Genomic DNA, 19,561 nt, shown 5'->3' with positions numbered 1-19,561 from the left:
TCTGATACCTTTTTTATTTATTATGTTCCAGAATTTGATACACAAACAAAAAAAAGCAAAGAAGACGCTGAAGCTGCTTTAAAATCTGTAAAAAATGTGGAAAGTATAATTGATGACGTCTTTAAACAGATGAACTCGTACGACAAAGAGCTAGACCAAGCTAAAAATAATGCTGATGTGGCATTAGAAAAAGCTCAACAGGCGAATGTGTTAGCTAAAAATGCTTCTATCAAAGCTTGTGAAATCAAACATGAATCAGAACTACTTTATAAAAATTCCACAGCTTTGGTCGAGGAAGCCGGGCTCATGTTTGATAGAGTACAAAATACAGAAGGAGAATTGAAAATATTGGTTCAAAAAACGAAAAGTAATACAAGTTTAATAAACGAAGCGAAGGAAAAAGTAAGTAACACGTAAAAATAAGTATTAAAATGTTTATTGTAAACTGTTTATTATTTTTGGCTACTGTCTGGCAACTTGTTTACAGGCTTATATATGATATCCTTTTCGTCTAGTTCCATCTTGTGTAGTACAAATTGCCATCGAATAAAATTGTAGTATTCTGCGACGTTAAAATATTATATCAATTTTAATTTGCTATCTTTCGTTTTAGGTCGGTAGAGCCGAAAAGGATACAGAAGAGGTCTCAAATAAAGTGCGCCATCTATTATCCGATATTGAAAACATCATGTATGAATTACAAAACTCACCTGGTATAGATGAGACGGATGTAGATAGATTGGAAGAACAAATAAAAATTACTGAAGAAAAAATAAAAGCAGCAAAATTAGACGAAAAGCTTCAACGTTTGCAGGACGAGAAAAAAATGAAAGATGAATTGATCGAAAGATACAAAAAGCAAATAACATTGTTGCAAGATGAGGTTGATAATATTGAACAAGTTGTGGATGCACTTCCATCTGGATGTTATAGGAGAATAGAGCTTGAACCGTAGTAAACATTTAATATATATTTGTGTTGTTATGTTTTATATTAAAACCTTTTTACATGATTTTTTAATAAAGTTACTAAATTATTGTTTTTTTTTACGTTGAAAAGCTGAAGATGTATTCGTTCTTTATTTGTGCTTTGTAAATAATGAAACATATTAGAATATTCAGAGGAGCTTCTTGGCGAATATCAAAGTGGTTTTAGGCCTGGTCGATCAACAACAGACCAGATCTTTGTGCTAAGGCAAATACTGGAAAAAACCAATGAATTCAATATCGACACATACCATCTTTTCGTAGATTTTAAATCGGCCTATGATAGTGTCCTAAGAAATAAATTGTATAAAGCCATGGATGAATTCCACATCCCCGATAAACTGATAAGATTGGTTACGGCTACAATGCGTAAAGTTGTTTGCAAAGTCGAAATACAGGGCGAACAATCACAGTCATTTGAAACGCATGTTGGGCTGCGACAGGGAGATGCGCTGGCGTGTCTCCTTTTCAACATAGCTTTGGAAAAGGCGGTCAGGGATGTCCAAATAGACAGCAGAGAAAACATTTTTAATAAATCATCCCAAATTTTGGCATATGCAGATGATGTTGATCTAGTTGCCCGCACAACACGCACGCTAGAAGAAATGTATACCACCTTGTCAAACGCCTCAAAAAATATGGGCCTGCAAGTAAATGAAAATAAAACTAAGATAATGGCATCAACACCCAACAATAGAGCCAGAAACATCGGCCACCAATTCACGGTTGATAATTCTACCTTTGAAGTGGTGGACAAATTCACATACTTAGGCTCCCTGATCACCAAGGAGAACGTCGTGACGGAAGAAATCAAGTGAAGAATAATCCTAGCAAACAAATGCTATTTTGGACTGAGTAGACATATGAGAAGCAGAAACTTAAGCCAAAAAACAAAAATAACCATATACAAAACCCTTATACAACCAGTGTTGACATATGGGTCGGAGACATGGACCATTTCCAAGGCAGATGAAAATCTCCTGCTTCTATTTGAACGAAGGATCCTGAGAAGAATATTTGGTGGCATCTGTGAAAATGGTGTTTGGAGAAGGAGTTACAACTACGAGACATATCACAGATATAAACATATGTTTGGTGGTAAAGACGTAGTATCCTTTATAAAAATAGGAAGTATGTAAATATGTCACAACCTGTGGGAAGTAGAGGTAGGGGTAGACCAAAACTCAGATGGAGGGATGGTGTAGATGAGGATGGTAGACAAATAGGCGCAGCAAACTGGCAACAGTTGGCAATGGATAGAACTGACTGGCGTAATAGACTTGGGAAAAGGTCAAGGCTCTTTTATAGGGCTGTAGCACCAATGATGATGATGAAATAATGAAACATATGATTTTTTGCCAACCTTCCTCTAATTTAACGTCAGCAGGATTATACCCCATGTCACACCAGATCAGATGTACGCCAATATATTGTAAATAATTTCAGTAGAAAGTTATTTATCATTTCTAGGAAATTTAAACCCACTTGATTTTTTTTGTGGGGTTGCCATTTAGAGAAATTTTTGTAAAACTTTAAACAAAAGTACTCCAAGCCAAACGTTTACAAAACATCTTTAAACTACAAGCAAATCCAGAGACCGAATAGGTTTAGAAGTTTTTGAGAAAATTATGTCCAGATAATGTAGTTTAGTTTGTATGGATTGAAAATGTCTTAAGAATAAGAAAAACACTTCTCCACGAATAGCTAATATAATGATAATGTTGGCAAATTTATATCAAAAAGGAAAAGAAATATATTTTTTACTCAAAAAATGGTGATTCCTTTACTTAAGACAAATCGAAATCCTGATTTGGCAGAATCTTATGTAAGTATTTCATTGAGCCCCTGCATAACAAAAACACTGGAAAGAATGATCCAACTTCTACTGTGAAAGCAATGAGTCACTTGGTAACAGCTTTTACGAAAAATTCTTCACTAAGTCTCTTTGTCCTGACGATCTGTTTAATTTCTGGTTTCCCGTACAGCTCTCCGATCTTTGCATTTGTCGGTCTCCTCCAAACATCTTCATAGTTTTGTCTTCATCCGCGTTAGAAGTGCTTCTCCCCCATTCTTGATTATTTCTGCAGGAATGCCACTGTTGCCTGCACTTCTATAGTTTTTCATGCTATATATGATTTCTCTTATTTCTTCCACGGTGGGAGTCTCCAATGTTTTCGCCAGATCGTTGACTTCCTCTACCATTTCCACTTGCTCCTCATTATTTCCATCTGGTTCTTCATTAGCAGCTCTTGAAAATGCTCCTGCCATTTATTTAGCTTCCCCTGCTTATCTCCTATTAGGTGCCCTTTTTTACCCTTGTAGTAGTTCACTCTTGTAGCTCCTTTTCGTATTCTGGTAGAAGTTTCTTACATTTTTATCAATTTAATGTTCTTCAATCTCATAGAGCTTTTTATCCGTATGCTCCCTTTTCTTTCTCCTACACTCTTTTGTCGCCTGTCTTTTCTGTGCTTCATATTGATTTCTATTTTTGTCACTTGGTTTTAGCTCACCCAAAGGTTTTTCTTACAATTGGCATGAAACCATTATTTATCTCTCCTCTTTTTTACTTGACCTAACCGCTTCCTCTATAGCTTCTTCTACTATTCCCCCACTCCTCCAATGTCACCTTGGTTTTCGTTTTGAAGTAGTTTTGCTGTCACATCTGTCTGGAAGTTGTCAGCGGTGTCTTTGTTCCTTAGTTTGGCGACGTCATATTTTTTATACGATATTCTCTGTTCTCTGACCTTTGGGATAGTTTCTCTTAATTTCGTGATCATAAGTATGTGATCGGAATCCGTGTCTGCCCCTCTCTAACTTCTAACATCTGTTATTAATTTCGCATGTTTGCTTTCCACTAGGATCTTGCGTGTCCTACCATCTTGAGAGATCCATGTTTCTTTGTGGATTTTCTTATGGTGGAAGTCAGTACTCCTAATTATTAAGTTGTTCCCCTTGTGCAAAGCCTACCAACAACTTCCAATTATCGTGGCTTTCATCATGTTTGCTTTTACCTCCCATAGTTTTTTGGAGCATCTCTTCATTTCCCACCTTGGCATTTAAAACACCTATTACAATTTTAATATAATATTTTGGAATTTGATTATATATAAGTAAAATCTTATTAAATAATTCTTCCTGTTTTATATTCTGGTCTTTATTCTTTGAAGGGCATGCACATTTATTAAACTTAATTTTCTAGTCTTACCTCTTAGTCTCAGCCTACAAATCCGTTCAGATATTTGCTCGAATTCCACTGTCGCACTTTGTAAGATGTCAGTAATTATAAAACCCATTCCCAACATTTGATCTTCCTCGCCACTACTGAAAAAGCTATCGCCTGTCTGTCATTTTTACACTAGTTTGCTTTTGATTCGTTTCTTGCATTACCCGGATATCTACTTTGTATTGTTTTATCACTGACAATATATGCTTTAGGGCACCTGCTTTATAAGTACTTCTTATGTTCCATGAACTTAACCGGATTGTACTTGGGTGACATTTATTTTTCCTTATTACCCTTATTGATAATCCCTCCATGTCCTCGTTTATTGTCATAGTTCCATTATTATTTGATCCATCCCTGTTGATCGTCTCTAGTTTGCTGGTGGGTCTAGTTCCCATTTTGTTTGGTTTTCTCCCTCAGTCTGCTATGCAATAAGATCTGTTTCGAAGGAAATGAATTTAGCATCTTCCAAAATAACATAGTTTTCTTTGTTCGAGTCTTATCTTCGATATGACCTTCCTTCTTGGGGTTCTTGTACAGCTGCCCAATCTGATGTTATTTTTAAATTACAAAAAAGAGCAATACGGTATCTCTTTGGCCTCAGTAGAATAACACATTGAAGAAGCTACTTTTAAAATCACGAGACTTTAACTTTTTCGTCTCTATATATTCTAGAAACTGTTTGCTTAATTCGTAAACACCTACATGTTTTTCCAGAAAGACCTAGTCATGACTACTCCACCAGAAATTCAAGCTTTGATGTGTATTTACCGATCCCATCCACTTAATTAGTAAATAAATCTATATTATATTCGGCAAAAAAATTATACAACAATCTCCCTTTGCAACTTAAATCTACAACTTCTTTCCTAAAGTTCCGTAAATTATCAAAAGCCTATCTATCTGAAAGACCTTATTATTCAGTGGAGGAGTTTCTTAACGAATAATTAAGAAAGTACAGTACGTTTAGGTACAAGCAACAAAGTATTTATATATATATTTGGTATTACATGCAGCAGCTTACACTTATTGGTAAACTAGTTCGTAAGGTTTTATTATGCAATTTGCAATTTAGTGAAATTTTGCAATGGATTGTACCTATATTTTATTTTATTATGTTTTATTCTATGATATTGACGATTTATCTAATTTTAGTAAATTTTAATTGTTATTGTTATTATTTTTTTTTTACTTTTCTAAGCTTTGTCCATAAAATTGTACAATTCATGCCTCTTGTATTTTTTCTCGATTTCCTCTTGCTTTATTTTGTCAATTTTTGTCAAGTCATTATTTATGTAAATTTTTTCTTCTTTAAAGTCCTTTAATATTCTTTAATTTCTCATTAGCTTCTCCTTTTCTTCTTGGTTTTCTTGCTGCAGCAGAAATGTTCTCTCTCGTATCTTAACAGTTAATTTATTCCCTGCCTGTATCTATAAAGTTTGCTCTATCATTTTTTCCATGGCCGGTTTCAGCACCTCCGGCTCATCAGCGTCTATATCAAAATCTTTTTCTTCTCTTTATTTGGGTACTCAAGTCTAGTACTTAATTCTCGAACTTCCTTCTTTGTCTGGTCACTAAGCTCTCTTTTAATATCCTTTTCGCCTAAGGCCAATTGTTTTTGTAATTCCATCATCTCGTCTTTCATTTCGATTCCACTTCTCTTTATTGACGTTCTATCTACCTTTCTACTTTTCTTAAGGACCTACTTTTTAGTGTGCGCTCATAACGAGGCGCCGACCCTCGCTCGGACCATAGGATGGTATCATGTTATCATCGCCATGTAAAATAAATACATTATTTTAAAAGTGCCAGTGTTTACTGTTACAGCGCAGCGCCCAGCCTCGGGTCTAGTAGACTAGTAGGGTCGTAGTACTCTACGATCAACACTACGAGGCGCCGACAACCGACCCTCGCTCCAACCATGGTATCGATCGCCAGGTAAAATAAATGCATTTTATTTAAATGCGAGCGTTCACTGTCAATGCTATGCTCTAGGCGAGAATACGATGCGATGGTCTCCGTAATGAACACACCGTTACCCTTTTTATCTTCTCTTTGTATTCTTGCCCTAGTCCGTCAGTTCGTCGGACGGCATTTTTACTGTTGCTGCGCTCGTCCCTGTCGTTTCTCAAAGAGCATAAAGAGTTTCTTCCGCTTCAACCGGTCCGAGAAAAACTCTTATCCACCTTAACACTTAATAAGCTAACTTATTCACAAAACTTTTCAAAAACATTAACAAAATTAGATTTAGGATAAGATTATATACGAAACAATAACTAATAAATAAAAATTGTTAGTGTCCGCAGTCATATAAACCTAAACAACAATAAACAATTCTGTTTTGCATATTTTTATAGAAAAAATTTTCGATTTTTCACCTCTACCATGCGTCAACAAATTAAAAAATATAATTGTATAACCGATATCGTGATATGACAAAAATTTGTACTGTCATTTTTATAACATTCAATATGTTACACATTTGAAACGTCAAAAATTTAACAAAAATTTTAGTTTACAGTTTTTTATTTATGCAAAGTTACAAAATTTCAAGTGAAATATGTAGTCAAAATAAAAATTATATTCTCGATGATGAAACTTATAGACAAAAAATTAAAGATATAAAACACCAGCATGTTTTAGAACACAAAGAGTAAGTTAATATAAAACAATATCCTTTCTTATTATTTTCAGTTATTAAGAGAAGTATTTATTAGATTAAAAATATATAAACCCAAACATACATTATAAAAATTAATTTTATTTTAATAAAATTTGGTATACGAGTACAGGCCTATCTTGACAGAAACAAATTTCAGCCATATCAGGTTAGGCTTTCGTTTTTTATATATTGTTCACTAAAAACTTAATTATTATTAGGTTAATACCGATAAAAATTTAGCGGTGTACGGTGTTTATTTTTTTTAAGTCATTTACAATGCCCAGAGTACAAAGACGCACAAATTTCCATCAACTGAGCGAGTTTAAGCCGGACTTTCTTTTCGCGAAATTGCAAATATTTAGGAAATCGCAAATATTTCGGGAAATTGCGGACAATAGTTTAGATACTATGTTAAGATATTATCGGGCTTAGCATCAAGAAGAGAGCTAAGCCACGAAAATCGAGAGGCACAGGGCGGCGCCGAAGAACTACAGAGGTTCGTCAGGTACATCAGGATCGTCGTCTAGGGATAATGGTTCTTCTCTTCCACTCGACTATTGCAAATCAATGGTTTGACCAATCATTTTTGGCCATACTAGGTGCTACCTCTTATCCCTGAACATCGACGTAATCGTTTTGAATGATGCATAGAACGATTGGCTTGAGACCAGGAAAGGAATTAGGTTGCCTTTAGTCATTAATCCAGAATATGTTTAGAGATGTATGATGGCGAAGCTAGGGTCAGAAGACGACGTGGTGTAATATAAAATCCATAGTTTTTGTCGAACAGCACGTGCACCACACTGTTGGGGCTATGGTGTGGGGTGTCATCGCTTAAGGTTCAAGGTTACCTCTAATCGTCAGAGAACATGACAGCTCAGCGATATGTAAAAAAAATTCTAGAACCTCATCTCATACCCTACCTTGAGACGTCCCAACGTGGAAGTTTTCAGCAGCTTAACGCAAGACCACACATTGCGAGCGAGAGTCTTCATGAACTTCTTTGAACAGGCTGGAATTAATCTTTTGCCCTAGCCCCCGAAATTTCCAGATTTATCCCCAATTGAACAAGTATGGAACATGATGGGTCGGAAACTTATTAATTTAGAGCATCCTTCTCAAATTTTGAATGCACTTCGTGAGTAGCTAATTAGGGCATGGAACGCTATACCTCACGAGGATATTAACCATCTAATCAGAAGCGATTCCAGGCGCATCCAAGAGTTTGTTGCCGACCAAGCTGCATCAACACATTATTAATTGATTTACCTCTGTAAGTTGTTTCAATCATATTGAAATTTTGATCGTTTTATTTATTTTGCTTCCCTGTATAATTGTACAAAATATTTTCAAAATATAATAATTTATAATGGGTGTTTGGACTTCTATGTCACTTAGTTTATAGTACTTAGAATAAATCTACTAACATATGTTTTTCATTCACGAAGGAGGTTACTTTTCAGACCAGAATAGTATAATTTTTTGAGAGAATATCCCAAATGTAATTAGTTCTGATATTACTTTCACTGTCAAAATATTAAAGATAAATGAATTATAAAAAAATCTAATTATCAACTAAGTTCTTAGAAGAATCAGTAGTATATCTGAACTACCGTTTACAATAAAGAATGAAAAACTGAAATACATTGGTCATAGTAAGAGAAATAAAGAAAAGTGTATTTTACTCCAAGTTACTACCGAAGAGAAATTTACGGTAGGTGTGGAAGGAAGGAAGGAGAAGGATATACTGGCTTGCTAACTTGTGCGAGTGGTATTGAAAAACTTTATCTTTACAGTGCAACAAAAAAACGTATGTATTGCGTTGATGATATCAATGTTTAAACCAGACAAGACACTCCAAGAAAAAGATGTTAAGCTCTTGTATTATTGAGTAATTTGTTCTGTAGTGTGTCCCTAAGATCTAGAACATTCTCCTTCAGCACCACACCTTGAAGACATCAATTTTTTTCCTATAGTTCGATTTAATTGTCCATGTTTAGGACCCATAACTCAATATTGGAAAAATCAGCACGAATCTTTTGGTGTTCTCATAGCATGTTTGGCTATCCTCGTTATTTGGTTTCACAAGATGATGGAACTAGTTAAGTTCATTTCAAACTAGTCCTAAACTCCGGTTGTTTGCAGTAAATCTATCAAGGACTATCATTTTTTGTTTATTGATCTATTGATCTATTGCTGTCGCTTTCCACTAGCTGTAACAGGTTTAACATTTCTTCTTCTGATGCAGTTATTAGAGTTGTATCGTCTGCATATTTAAGGTTTGAGATCTGTTTGCCTGCGGTACAGACTCAGCGATTCCATTTGTCAACTGCTTTTCTTATGTATATATTCCCCATAGAAGTTAAAGAGACTTGGAGATAGATTATATTCTTGACGAACTCTCCTACTGACTTTAAAATATTTGGACTTACGATTTTCAATTCTTATTCTGGTTTTATTATTTTCGTATAGGTTGCACCTTTCTCATCATCATCATCATCAATCAGCTCTGAGTTGTCCATTGTTGAACATAGTCCTCCTCTAGACTTTTCCATCTGCTTCTGTTCTGCGCCTCTGCTATCCAATTGGTCACGATTCTTTTGAGGTCGTCGGTCCATCGCGTTGGGGGTCTTCCTCGGCTTCGCTTGTCAGCCCGTGATCTCCACTCAAGCAATTTTTTTGTCCAACTGTCGTCTTTCATTCTTGCAACATGTCCTGCCCATTTCCATTTTTGCCTTGTAATATGTTCGATAATGTCTTCCACTCCGGTTCGTCTACGAACTTCCTCGTTTCTTATTCTATTTGTTAAGCTTATTCCAAGCATTGATCTCTCCATATTTCATTGTGTCCTTCTCAATTTTTCGTCTGATGTTTTTGTGAGAGTTAAGGTTTCTGCTCCGTATGTGAGGACTGGTAGAACGCACTGGTTAAAAGCTTTACCTTTTTCATGAATTAGAGTAAATAGCGCAGTGCATCAACAAATGGGAAATTTGCCTATTCCCCATATCTGATTGCACAGTTTCCACATTAGCGACCGGCTTCACTCATGTTCTGTAAAAGATTTGCTGTCATATCATCGCAATCAGTTGATTTATTTCTGTTAAGGTGTTTTATGGCTCAAAATTCAGATCTTAGGATATCTGATTTTTATTTTTGGTGTGATTTCTAGTGATGTAATATGATGAATGTTTTCTTTTTTATAGAGTGCTGTGCAGTATTTCTTCCAAGTCTTCAGAGCCGCGTCACTTACCACATTATCTGTTTTATCTTCTATAGCATAGTTGCTGGGTTTAAATTACCGAGCAAGCAGCTTCACTTTCTGAAAGAGATCTCTTGTTTTTTCGCCATGTACGTGGATTTGTATTTCCTGACATGTGTTAGAAACATATTCATCTTATCTTTGTGACATCTTCGTTGAATTTCTCTTATCAAGGTTTTATATTCATTTAATAACTGTCAATTTTAAGTTGTCTTCTTTGTTCTATAATTTCTCATGCTTGGTTACTGATCCATGGTTTACAACTACTGCTTCTTGTGGATTGACGACATTGATTAGCTTTATCTAGTATGGCTCGATTAACCCCCAAGTTAACACGGTTTATTCTCTCTTTGAAAGTTAAGTTAAGTCTTAGTTAACACAGTAGGTCGAGGAGTGAGTTTGTGATTATCTCTATACGTGAAAAGTGTTTGCATTGATGAGTATAAAATCTAACTGGTTCATCGATCTGTCCTCGGAGATTTCCAAGGTCTTTGCGGTGGTGTTGAAAGTAGGTGTTCATTACAGACAATTCATTATTATAGCCATATCATCTTTGGTCACAGAACTCAATTAATCTATCGCCTAGTTAATTTCTTTCTTCTAAACCAAAAGGACCATATCTATATATATATATATATATATATATATATATATATATATATTAGAAATTTCTTTTATGACTTTAACATTTTAATCTGATTTCGAGGCACTTATTCTGATATGCTGATATAAATTCAAACCTAGAGACCAGCATATTGTGCAATACCCTTACTCCTACCGTACCAATAGCTTACAAAGGTGCGATATACTCTTATGGTGTTAAATGAAAACAATTTCTCACTTGTTTTCTGTCCTTCACGCTACCCTACTTATATGATTTTAAGATTTAAGATTACATTACATTCATTCTTAAGTTTCTACTTTAATATAATCAAAAATGAAAATAAATAAGTTAAAAGATATTTTAGCATATGAAGTTAGGTTTGACAAAGTTACTTCTATAGCATACATTAATAATATACGTCTTGATTATCTGTTTTAGGACAAAAAAGGACCCAAAAATAAATTTTCATGATTCGTTACCTTTTATAATACATAAACTCCCAGTTTCGTCGTGTAAAAAGTTGGAGAACACAAACAATGTCAAAAGTTTATTTAAAAAAAGTCTTAAACAAAACTGTTCCCAATCAGAAGAAAAGAAAACCACTACTATACTGTAAGTCAATTTTTTGGTACTGTTATAAACTAGGCATTAATAATATATAACACATGAACTACAATTTGTTTTGAGATACGACACCAATATAAAAAAGAAGAATCTGGCAAAAATAGCGTAAGTTTTGGACAATATACATAGTATTACAATTGTTTGTAACATTTTACGAATGATAAAGATTTCCTTAAAATATTAGATGAACATTTTTAGGCGATGATCTTTTATTTTCATCGTGAATTTTCTCCACAACGTTTCAGAACAACTGATTCCCACTTTTATTCAATATCAATAATTTACGTCCAGATACAGCACACCAAATGGTAACTTCTCCAATTCTATGTTCAAAGCCAAGGAATCGAGTTAATTGCAGATTGGTACAATCATTAAAACTGGTTCGACTTTCATTCGAAAACCATACATTCATTCAAAAACCATACATTTTTTAAGAAATCGATATCTTCGTCCATAAGACTCAACATTCGTTGACAGCAAACTGATTTGGTTAAATTTAGGCGAAGTAACGAAGTACTTAAAAGCACTAAACCTACCAATTTTATTTTTCAAAACATAAATCTATTTTTTTAAATTTAAATCTAAATCTGTAGAAATTTGAAACAAAAAGTCAAAAGTTATTCACGCGTTTTTTTACCGAAACATGCATTTACCATAAGAGCGTAGGCGCAAAATTTCGGGCCAATGCTTTTAAATGCATTCATTTTTTTTGAATCCTGAGAAAACTAATAAATATTTTTAAAAAATTTAAACGCAGAATGAAAGATTACATTATTACCGAGGGCCGAAAGTCCCTTAGAATAAACGAAAAGTTTTTTTGAATGGAATATTTAAAATTAAAAATCACACTTAATTTTTTCATCTTTTTCACCCGTGTAACTTACTAAAATAAACATTATAGAAGTTTTCAGGGACTTTCGGCCCTCAATAATAATGTAATCTTTCATCATTCTGCGTTTAAATTTTTTAAAAATACTTATTAGTTTTCTCAGTCGAAAAAAATGAATGCATTTAAAAAGCATTGGCCCGAAATTTTGCGCCTACGCTCTTAAAATGAAAAGAGGTAAGTACTTACAATTTTAGAGCAAGCTCGACAAAATACTTTTCCCCCATCCAGCTTTAATTCAGAATATGGCTGAATCCAAGTACTGGGTTTGGACATTGCGATATAAACAAATTAACGAAGTCACGGTTTACGTCATAAAATTACAGTATAGATGCACTTTTAAATTTCCCTCAATACGCACGTTTACACTGTTTGACGCAAAACCATAAATGAAACTAATGTAAATTTCGAAGAACTTTACTTATTCCTAAAAGCTTCAGCGCTACTTCCGACCCTTTTGGATTTCGCAAAAAATCGATCCCACTAAAACTGTTGACGTATATTTCAATTTATTTGTATATTAGGGTTCTTAATTGTTTACAGGTTTACCTAAAACCTGTTATTACAATAGCAGGTACGCCCAAAATGATTCAAAGAGGCTTTATTACTCGAGGAATTTGAATGAATAGCTTTGAACTAACAAGAGACACATTTGAATGTATGATGTAATTTTAAAACTACATCTTCAATGGGGACTATCGAAATATCCTCTGTTTCTGAAAAGTGAAAGATTGAACTTGTCCCTTTACCCTTAATTCTTTTTAAAATTTTAACTTGAAACTCTGACTCCACAGCAAATATTTCAGTGATCTGTCCCAAATAATAATTACACAGCTCTTTTGTAACAAACTTCACTAAAATATAGTTATTCTGTTCATATTTGTCAATGTCTGTGAAGTCCTCCGATTTATCTGAACTGGCATAAACGATGTCTTCATCGGGTTCTGAAGTTTCACTCTGTGGTAACTCCGCATTCTTCTTAGTAGTAGGAGTAGTATTCCAAATGTTTCTTTTCATCTTATTTGCTTGCAACTTCTGTTGTTTTTGTTCTCTTGCTAGAGTTTCTTATTCAATTTTGTTTTTTTCTGGTTTTTCTGTTAAAACTCTAGATTTAACCTTTTTTCGTGCTCTAATATTATTTCTCGGTGCAGCCTTTGGAAAGGACGTACAATTTCAGGTGTTATTGGGGTTGATGTAGATAGCATCAGTAACAAAAGCACAGTCAAAATCGACATCCGAAAATACAAGACGGTTTAGGGGCCAAGTGCCCGTTTTTCTAAAACCTTCAACTATATTCTTCATGATAAATGAAGAAGTGTTTGCAGTGTTTGTAATAGTTGCTAAGTCATATATGGTAATTGCTCGAGCAGGATGCATTATCATCCATTCGTTCGTAGCAATGGCAAGTTTTGATTTAAAATACGAATAAACCGCTACGTCTAGCGGTTGAAGACGATGTGAGGTGTGGGGTGGAAAAGTAACTAATACTATACAATTTTTACGTGCAAACATTATGCATTCAAGGGAACAATGAGTTTCGTGATTGTCCATCAATATTAAAATTGAGGAATCAAAAGAACATTATGTATAACGTTTAATATGATTAAGAAACAGTTCTTTGGTTATCCATCCAGAACTTGGCGAATTAGCCAAATCCAGGCTTCCCAAGGGAACTCCATTCAACATTGTACCTTGAAACCGGGCTCTTAGAAATATGTACACCGGAGGCACATCATTTCCTAATACATTCATTATCCCACACATAGTGATCAGGGTGCCTCTCTCTGCTGAAACTATCTGCCCAATTGGTTTGATTCCCTTTTGCGTTACAATGTTTAGAGCTTGCAGGACAGTGCTGATACCAGTTTCGTCTAAGTTATAGATCCTGTCTTGTGTGAAATCGTGTGTTGAACGAGCACGTTCATAATTGTCAAAAAATGTCCAAACATTTTTTTTTGTAAAACTGGTAGCTTGGCTAAGGCTGGTGTTTTTGGGTTTCCTCAATGCCAAATTTTGGTACTCAGGCTTTTTGCATAATCATAAGCCAAAATTCTGATTTGGGTATAAGTTAAACCGTAATTTATTTTTGAAGATTCTAATATGTAACTAACTAATAAGTCTTCTTCAGTTTTGTTAAAAACTTGACCAGTAGCATATAAACTTGAATAATTCGGCAGATTATTATAAACTACACCATTTTGTTCTGCCCTTTCTCGTTCCTGTTTCCTTTTTTATTCTATAAAATAGTGTCGTATGTTTAATTCCATACGTTGCAGCAGCCGTACGAAGTTTCATGCCACCCTCCACTACTTGTATGGCATTTTGAATATCATCTTCAGTTGGAGGCACTTCTACACGTTTTCTTATGTATGTACGTACTATCTCAATTCCTAAAAATCTACATTTAACATTAATTTTAATTCTTCCTAATGAAGCTTTCAGTAACGGGGCACTTTCGAACAAAGTTCAAAAGTGTCACATTCCTGTTGTTCAAATATGCCCCGCAACTACAGATTTTAAATTTAGGTAAATTAATAACAGCAACACCATACAGTTCCGAATATTTTGCTTGTATTATACTTACAACCAAAATTACACACAGATGCGTTTAAATACCGAAAACCTTACTTTCGCTGTTACGTTTGTAGCAAGCAAGCAAGCAATTTCCAATGCTCCAGACCATCCCTTTCCCTCCTATAGCACTCTAGGGGCACAACTATCAGCCAAATGCTCTTCATGTGGAGGTTCTGGGTAATACAACCCCAACATGGTTTCCTAACCGAATTCAAAACTCAGGACAACGCATTGTCGCTATATTCCTGTTATCTTAATGTGGCTTATCCGCGAACTAAAATTGCTTACTTGGGCCTCAAGTCTCCGCTCTGAGCTAGGCTCAGTTCGGCGACTTAGTGCTCTAGAGGTTGGGCCCTACATGCCCGGGTTTTTAATGGTTTTTGTTAATATTTTTTTGTGGCTTGCGTCGGTTTTTGTTAGTAGTTTTTTGATTTTTTTGGTGGCCGAAGCCGTTTTTTGCTGTTTTTTGGATTTTTTTTGTAGGATGCCTGAAACATAAAATCAGAATTAGTGCATATTAATATAAATTATCTATTTAAAATTAACTGGGTCCACGCTATACGTTGCGATTGTCCACGAGTGTTATGAGCTACGAACTATCTTCATTGTGCGCTGTTGTTGTTTTTTGAAGTGTTTTCTCTTCGGTGTTTTGTTTTCTCTCTATTGTGATTGTTGATTTTCTCTCTAGTATTATGATTTTATTCTACTATTTGTTGTTTGGGTCTTTTGTGCTTCCATCTGTGGAAAGCGTCGTACCTCATTATCTCTCGCAATATGTGGCTGGGGTGGTTCTCTATCTCCGCGAACTTTGCCCTAGCTTTTTCTTTCATTGTATGAGTCACTCTGATTTGTTGTAGTTCTCTAAAGAGGAATCTTTCTGCTACGTATCTCGGTACGTTGACTGCTTCTCTTAGGCTGTTGTTATGTGTCGCTTGTATTTTCTTTTTTAATGTATTGCATATGTGTCCCCATGCGATATGTATATGTTAATATAGGAAGAATTATACTATTTATTAATCTTATTTTTGTTTTCAGTCTAAGTTTGCTTTTTCTTCCTGCTAGGCCTCTTATTGATGCTCTTGCCACGTTGGCTTTTTGTACTGTAGCTTCTACATGTTTGCTAAACGTTAAGCCTTTGTCCATGATTACTACGAGGTATTTTGCTTCATTTTTCCACTCGATGGGATTGTCTTGCACAGTTACCTGTTCTTCTGGTTGTTGGTGCCTCTTTTTGAAAAGTACAGCCTGTGTCTTTTCGGAGTTTATAGCGATTTTCCATTTTAAACTCCATTCTTCTATGTCGTCTAGCGCTGTTTGTAAGTTGTTTACCGCTATGTCTACATTTCTGTATTTGGCCGCTATCGCTGTGTCGTCGGCATAGAGGCTTAGTAGTGTACCTGGTGTTCTAGGTATGTCTGCTGTGTATATCGTGTACAATAGAGGTGACAGTACCGCTCCCTGTGGCACTCCAGCCTCCGGGTTCCCGAGTTCGGATAGTACTTGTTCTATCCGGACTCTGCAACTACGATTGTTTAAGTACGAAGAAATTAGTCTTGTCATTGCTCCGCTGTAACCGTATCTTCTCATGTTACGTTTGTAAACACAACAACAATCGCTCATGCATCGTAGTTCTCTGCTGGTAGTATAAATGCAGCCAACACTGTATAACAAAAATTACTAATATTGCGGTGGTTGTAAGAGGGAAATTTGAATTGTTCAAATCCACCCCATGTTCAAAACTGCCCCCTCTTCCCCTGCTGCAGTCTTTACTTATGAGATAGTCAAGTTATTAATTATTTGGTACTAAAAATTCATTATTGTTCGGTCATTTTCGTAAGCAGTAAGCTGCACTTTCAATAATGAAGAATTTGTCGCAGTCTGCTAAATAGAGAATTCCTATTGGTAAATGTTGGAACATTAAATAGCATGAGTATTTCCAGCAAGGTACAATAAATGTTTATTGGAACAATAATTTAAAACACTTTATGCTTTATTTTTAGTTAAATTTCTGTTACAAATATTGGTTCGTTAAAAATACAAATAAATAATAAAAAATATGCTCCATTTTTAGAGAAAATGCAGCAGTTGGACCAAGTAAACCGCTAATAGACATTAGTACACTATTAAATGATCCGAATATATTTCAAAATAGAAGTGCAGTCACCGTGTGGAACGGAATTGTAAAACAGAAACCAAATAGGTAATTAAATTTAATTAAATTAATTGAATAAATTTAAAAACTATATTTCTTTTTAAATATTTATTTTATTGTCATTTTTCTTAGAGATGCTGCAAATCTAGTTAAAGTATGTGCAAAACATAGGAAACAATACTCACGACAATCGAAAGAACATAAAGAACATAAAGAACAGCATATAGGATTTACTACCGAGTGTAAAAATCAAAGGTAAATATATTTAAATCTGTTTACGATTCAATTTTCCCCACTTTTGTTATCTCTTTGTTTTTCTTTTAATAATTCATGTCATAAATGTTAAGCTTTATGAAGCAAATATATAAAAGTTATCTATATAAAGTAAATGCTGGATATCTCTCGATTTAAGGCAGATAGACAGTTAAGGTTTAATTTTGTTACAGCGTACCACCATTCGCTGATATGCATATTTCTACCTCTTGGCGTCCTCAGAGTGAACTCATGGTAAGCGTTAACGAAATAAAACCTCTCGGTGCAGTCGCCGTCTGTTTTGCAACGTTAAGAAAACTGATTCCGACTGAATCCTGAATTCGATTTCCGATTTATATTCTCGTTATAAGATGTCGCTCTAGTATCTTTCGGTAAATATTTTAAATATTTACTTTAAGGGATGGAAAAATTTTTATTTCGTTAGAGCTCTGAAGACGCGTGGAGGCAGAAATATGCATATCAGCGAATGGTTGTACGCTGTAACGAAATCAAAATTTAACTGTCTATTCTATTTTTATTTTATCTTTAACTTTAAGATCATCATTCAATCTTCGCTTATCCACTGCTGGCATCTCCCTCATAATTTTCCATCTATTTCGATCTTGTGCCTCTTGCATCCAATTCCTATCACAACGTTTTAGATCGTCAGTCCAACGTGTTGGTGGACGACCTCTGCTTCGGTAGGCATCATCTCTTGGTCTCCATTCCAGTATCCGCTTTGTCCATCTATTATCTGTCATTCGAGCCACGTGACCTGCCCAGTTCCATTTCAGTGTTGCTACTCTCTCTACTGCATCAGCCACTCCTGTTCTTTGTCGTAGCTTGCGATTTGGGATCTTGTCTCGTAGTGAAACGCCCAACATAGCACGCTCCATCGCCCTTTGACACACACGGATCTTTTGAACTGTTCTCCTTGTCATAGTCAACGTTTCCGCACCGTAAGTTAACACTGGCAAAACACACTGATTAAATGTTTTTCTTTTAAGGAATATTGGTATATCAGACGATTTGAAAATATGGTTCAGCTTGCCGAAGGCTGCCCAAGTCAGTCTTATACGACGGAGAAGCTCAACGGTTCGGTTATCTTTTCCTATGCGAATCTCATGACCTAGGTATTTATAGGCCATTACCTGGTCTATGGATCTTGTTCCTACGCATATATCTTCGCTGACTACAAGATTTGTCATCATCTGGGTTTTAGATAAATTTATTTTCAATCCCCCTTCTAGCGAGGAAAGGCAGAGCTGATTTAAAAGTTATTTGGCCTCATCTATCCTATCAGCTATTAGTACAATATCATCTGCAAACCTTAGATGGCTAAGCTTTTCTCCGTTTATGTTTATGCCCTTGTCGGTCAGTTGTCCACTTTTACATATATATTCCAAAAGCGTAGTGAACAGTTTCGGCGATATGGTGTCCCCCTGGCGTACTCCACATTGTATCGGGAATTTCTGGGTTTGACGATCACCCACTCTAACACTGGCTATTGCGTTTTGGTATATGTGTTTAATTATATTTATATACCGATAGTCAATTCGGCATTCTGTCAAGGCTTCCAACATTTTTTGTTGATTTACGGTGTCGAATTCCTTTTCATAGTCGACAAATATTAAAGCTAGTGGTTTATTATATTCAGTGCATTTTTCTATAAGATTTTTTATTTATATTCTTCTAGATATTTTCCTTTTTCTTTTATCGTGGATATATCATTGTATCCATGGACATCCATATACAAATAAATAAACATAAATAAGCGACCAACTATTTAAATAAGCCACCATTTTACCACGCAGTAGGTCTCTGAAAAGAAAAAAATAGGGCAAGAAATAGTAAAGCTGTATTACAACACAGAATGGAATCTTTACTCCTTCACAAACTATACAAGATATACCACTTTACAGCTAGTTATTAAACAAACTACTTGGTTTAAGAGTTTTAAAGCCCCACGTAAATATATAACCACCATAAATCGACTATGCTTTGGACATGCGTGTTTGTGTGATTGAAGACGATAATTGCAAACATTGTGGTAAACTGGGTGATCTTGGTCACATCTTTTTTGAATGTCCCAAGTTTCAACATCATTCAAACACTTTCTACAAAAATGTCATTCAATATAATATGTATGCACATGCACCATTCATATCATATCCAGTCTCTGCAACAGGCTCACAACAAATATATAATATCATTATAGATTTCTTGTCAGACACATGCACGGTTCTATAAGATTTGTACGCGAGCATGAAATTTTTCATGATCGTGTGGTAGTTTAGATTTGCACCCTTCGTTTATACTAAATGCTCACCTTATCCGTG

General features: G+C 35.0%; 2 protein-coding genes across 9 annotated transcripts in view; both read left to right on the top strand.

The window, feature by feature from the left end:
* LOC140447946 (laminin subunit gamma-1-like) overlaps window positions 1-1,037 on the top strand; it is a 157,497-nt gene extending 156,460 nt beyond the window's left edge. For all 4 annotated transcript variants that reach the window (XM_072540897.1, XM_072540899.1, XM_072540898.1 and 1 more), the window contains 2 exons: window positions 32-402; window positions 614-1,037. In XM_072540897.1, coding sequence (XP_072396998.1) covers window positions 32-402; window positions 614-955 — 713 coding nt within the window. In that variant the 3' untranslated portion in view covers window positions 956-1,037. The remainder of the gene's footprint in view (window positions 1-31; window positions 403-613) is intronic.
* A 5,619-nt stretch (window positions 1,038-6,656) lies between these two features.
* Window positions 6,657-19,561, top strand: part of LOC140447945 (uncharacterized) — a 47,794-nt gene continuing 34,889 nt past the window's right edge. For 3 of the 5 annotated variants that reach the window (XM_072540892.1, XM_072540891.1, XM_072540893.1), the window contains exons 1-4: window positions 6,658-6,862; window positions 11,173-11,346; window positions 16,890-17,018; window positions 17,103-17,225. In XM_072540892.1, the coding sequence (XP_072396993.1) occupies window positions 6,741-6,862; window positions 11,173-11,346; window positions 16,890-17,018; window positions 17,103-17,225 (548 nt within the window). In that variant the 5' untranslated portion in view covers window positions 6,658-6,740. Of the gene's footprint in view, window positions 6,863-11,172; window positions 11,347-16,889; window positions 17,019-17,102; window positions 17,231-19,561 lie in introns of those variants that run through there. The other 2 variants (XM_072540894.1, XM_072540895.1) reach the window with 2 other exon arrangements.

Source organism: Diabrotica undecimpunctata, chromosome 8, assembly GCF_040954645.1.
Source record: "Diabrotica undecimpunctata isolate CICGRU chromosome 8, icDiaUnde3, whole genome shotgun sequence".
NCBI classification, from domain to species: Eukaryota; Metazoa; Arthropoda; class Insecta; order Coleoptera; family Chrysomelidae; genus Diabrotica; species Diabrotica undecimpunctata.
The sequence above is the reverse complement of the archived record's forward strand: the minus strand, read 5'-3'. Positions and strand labels throughout refer to the sequence as shown.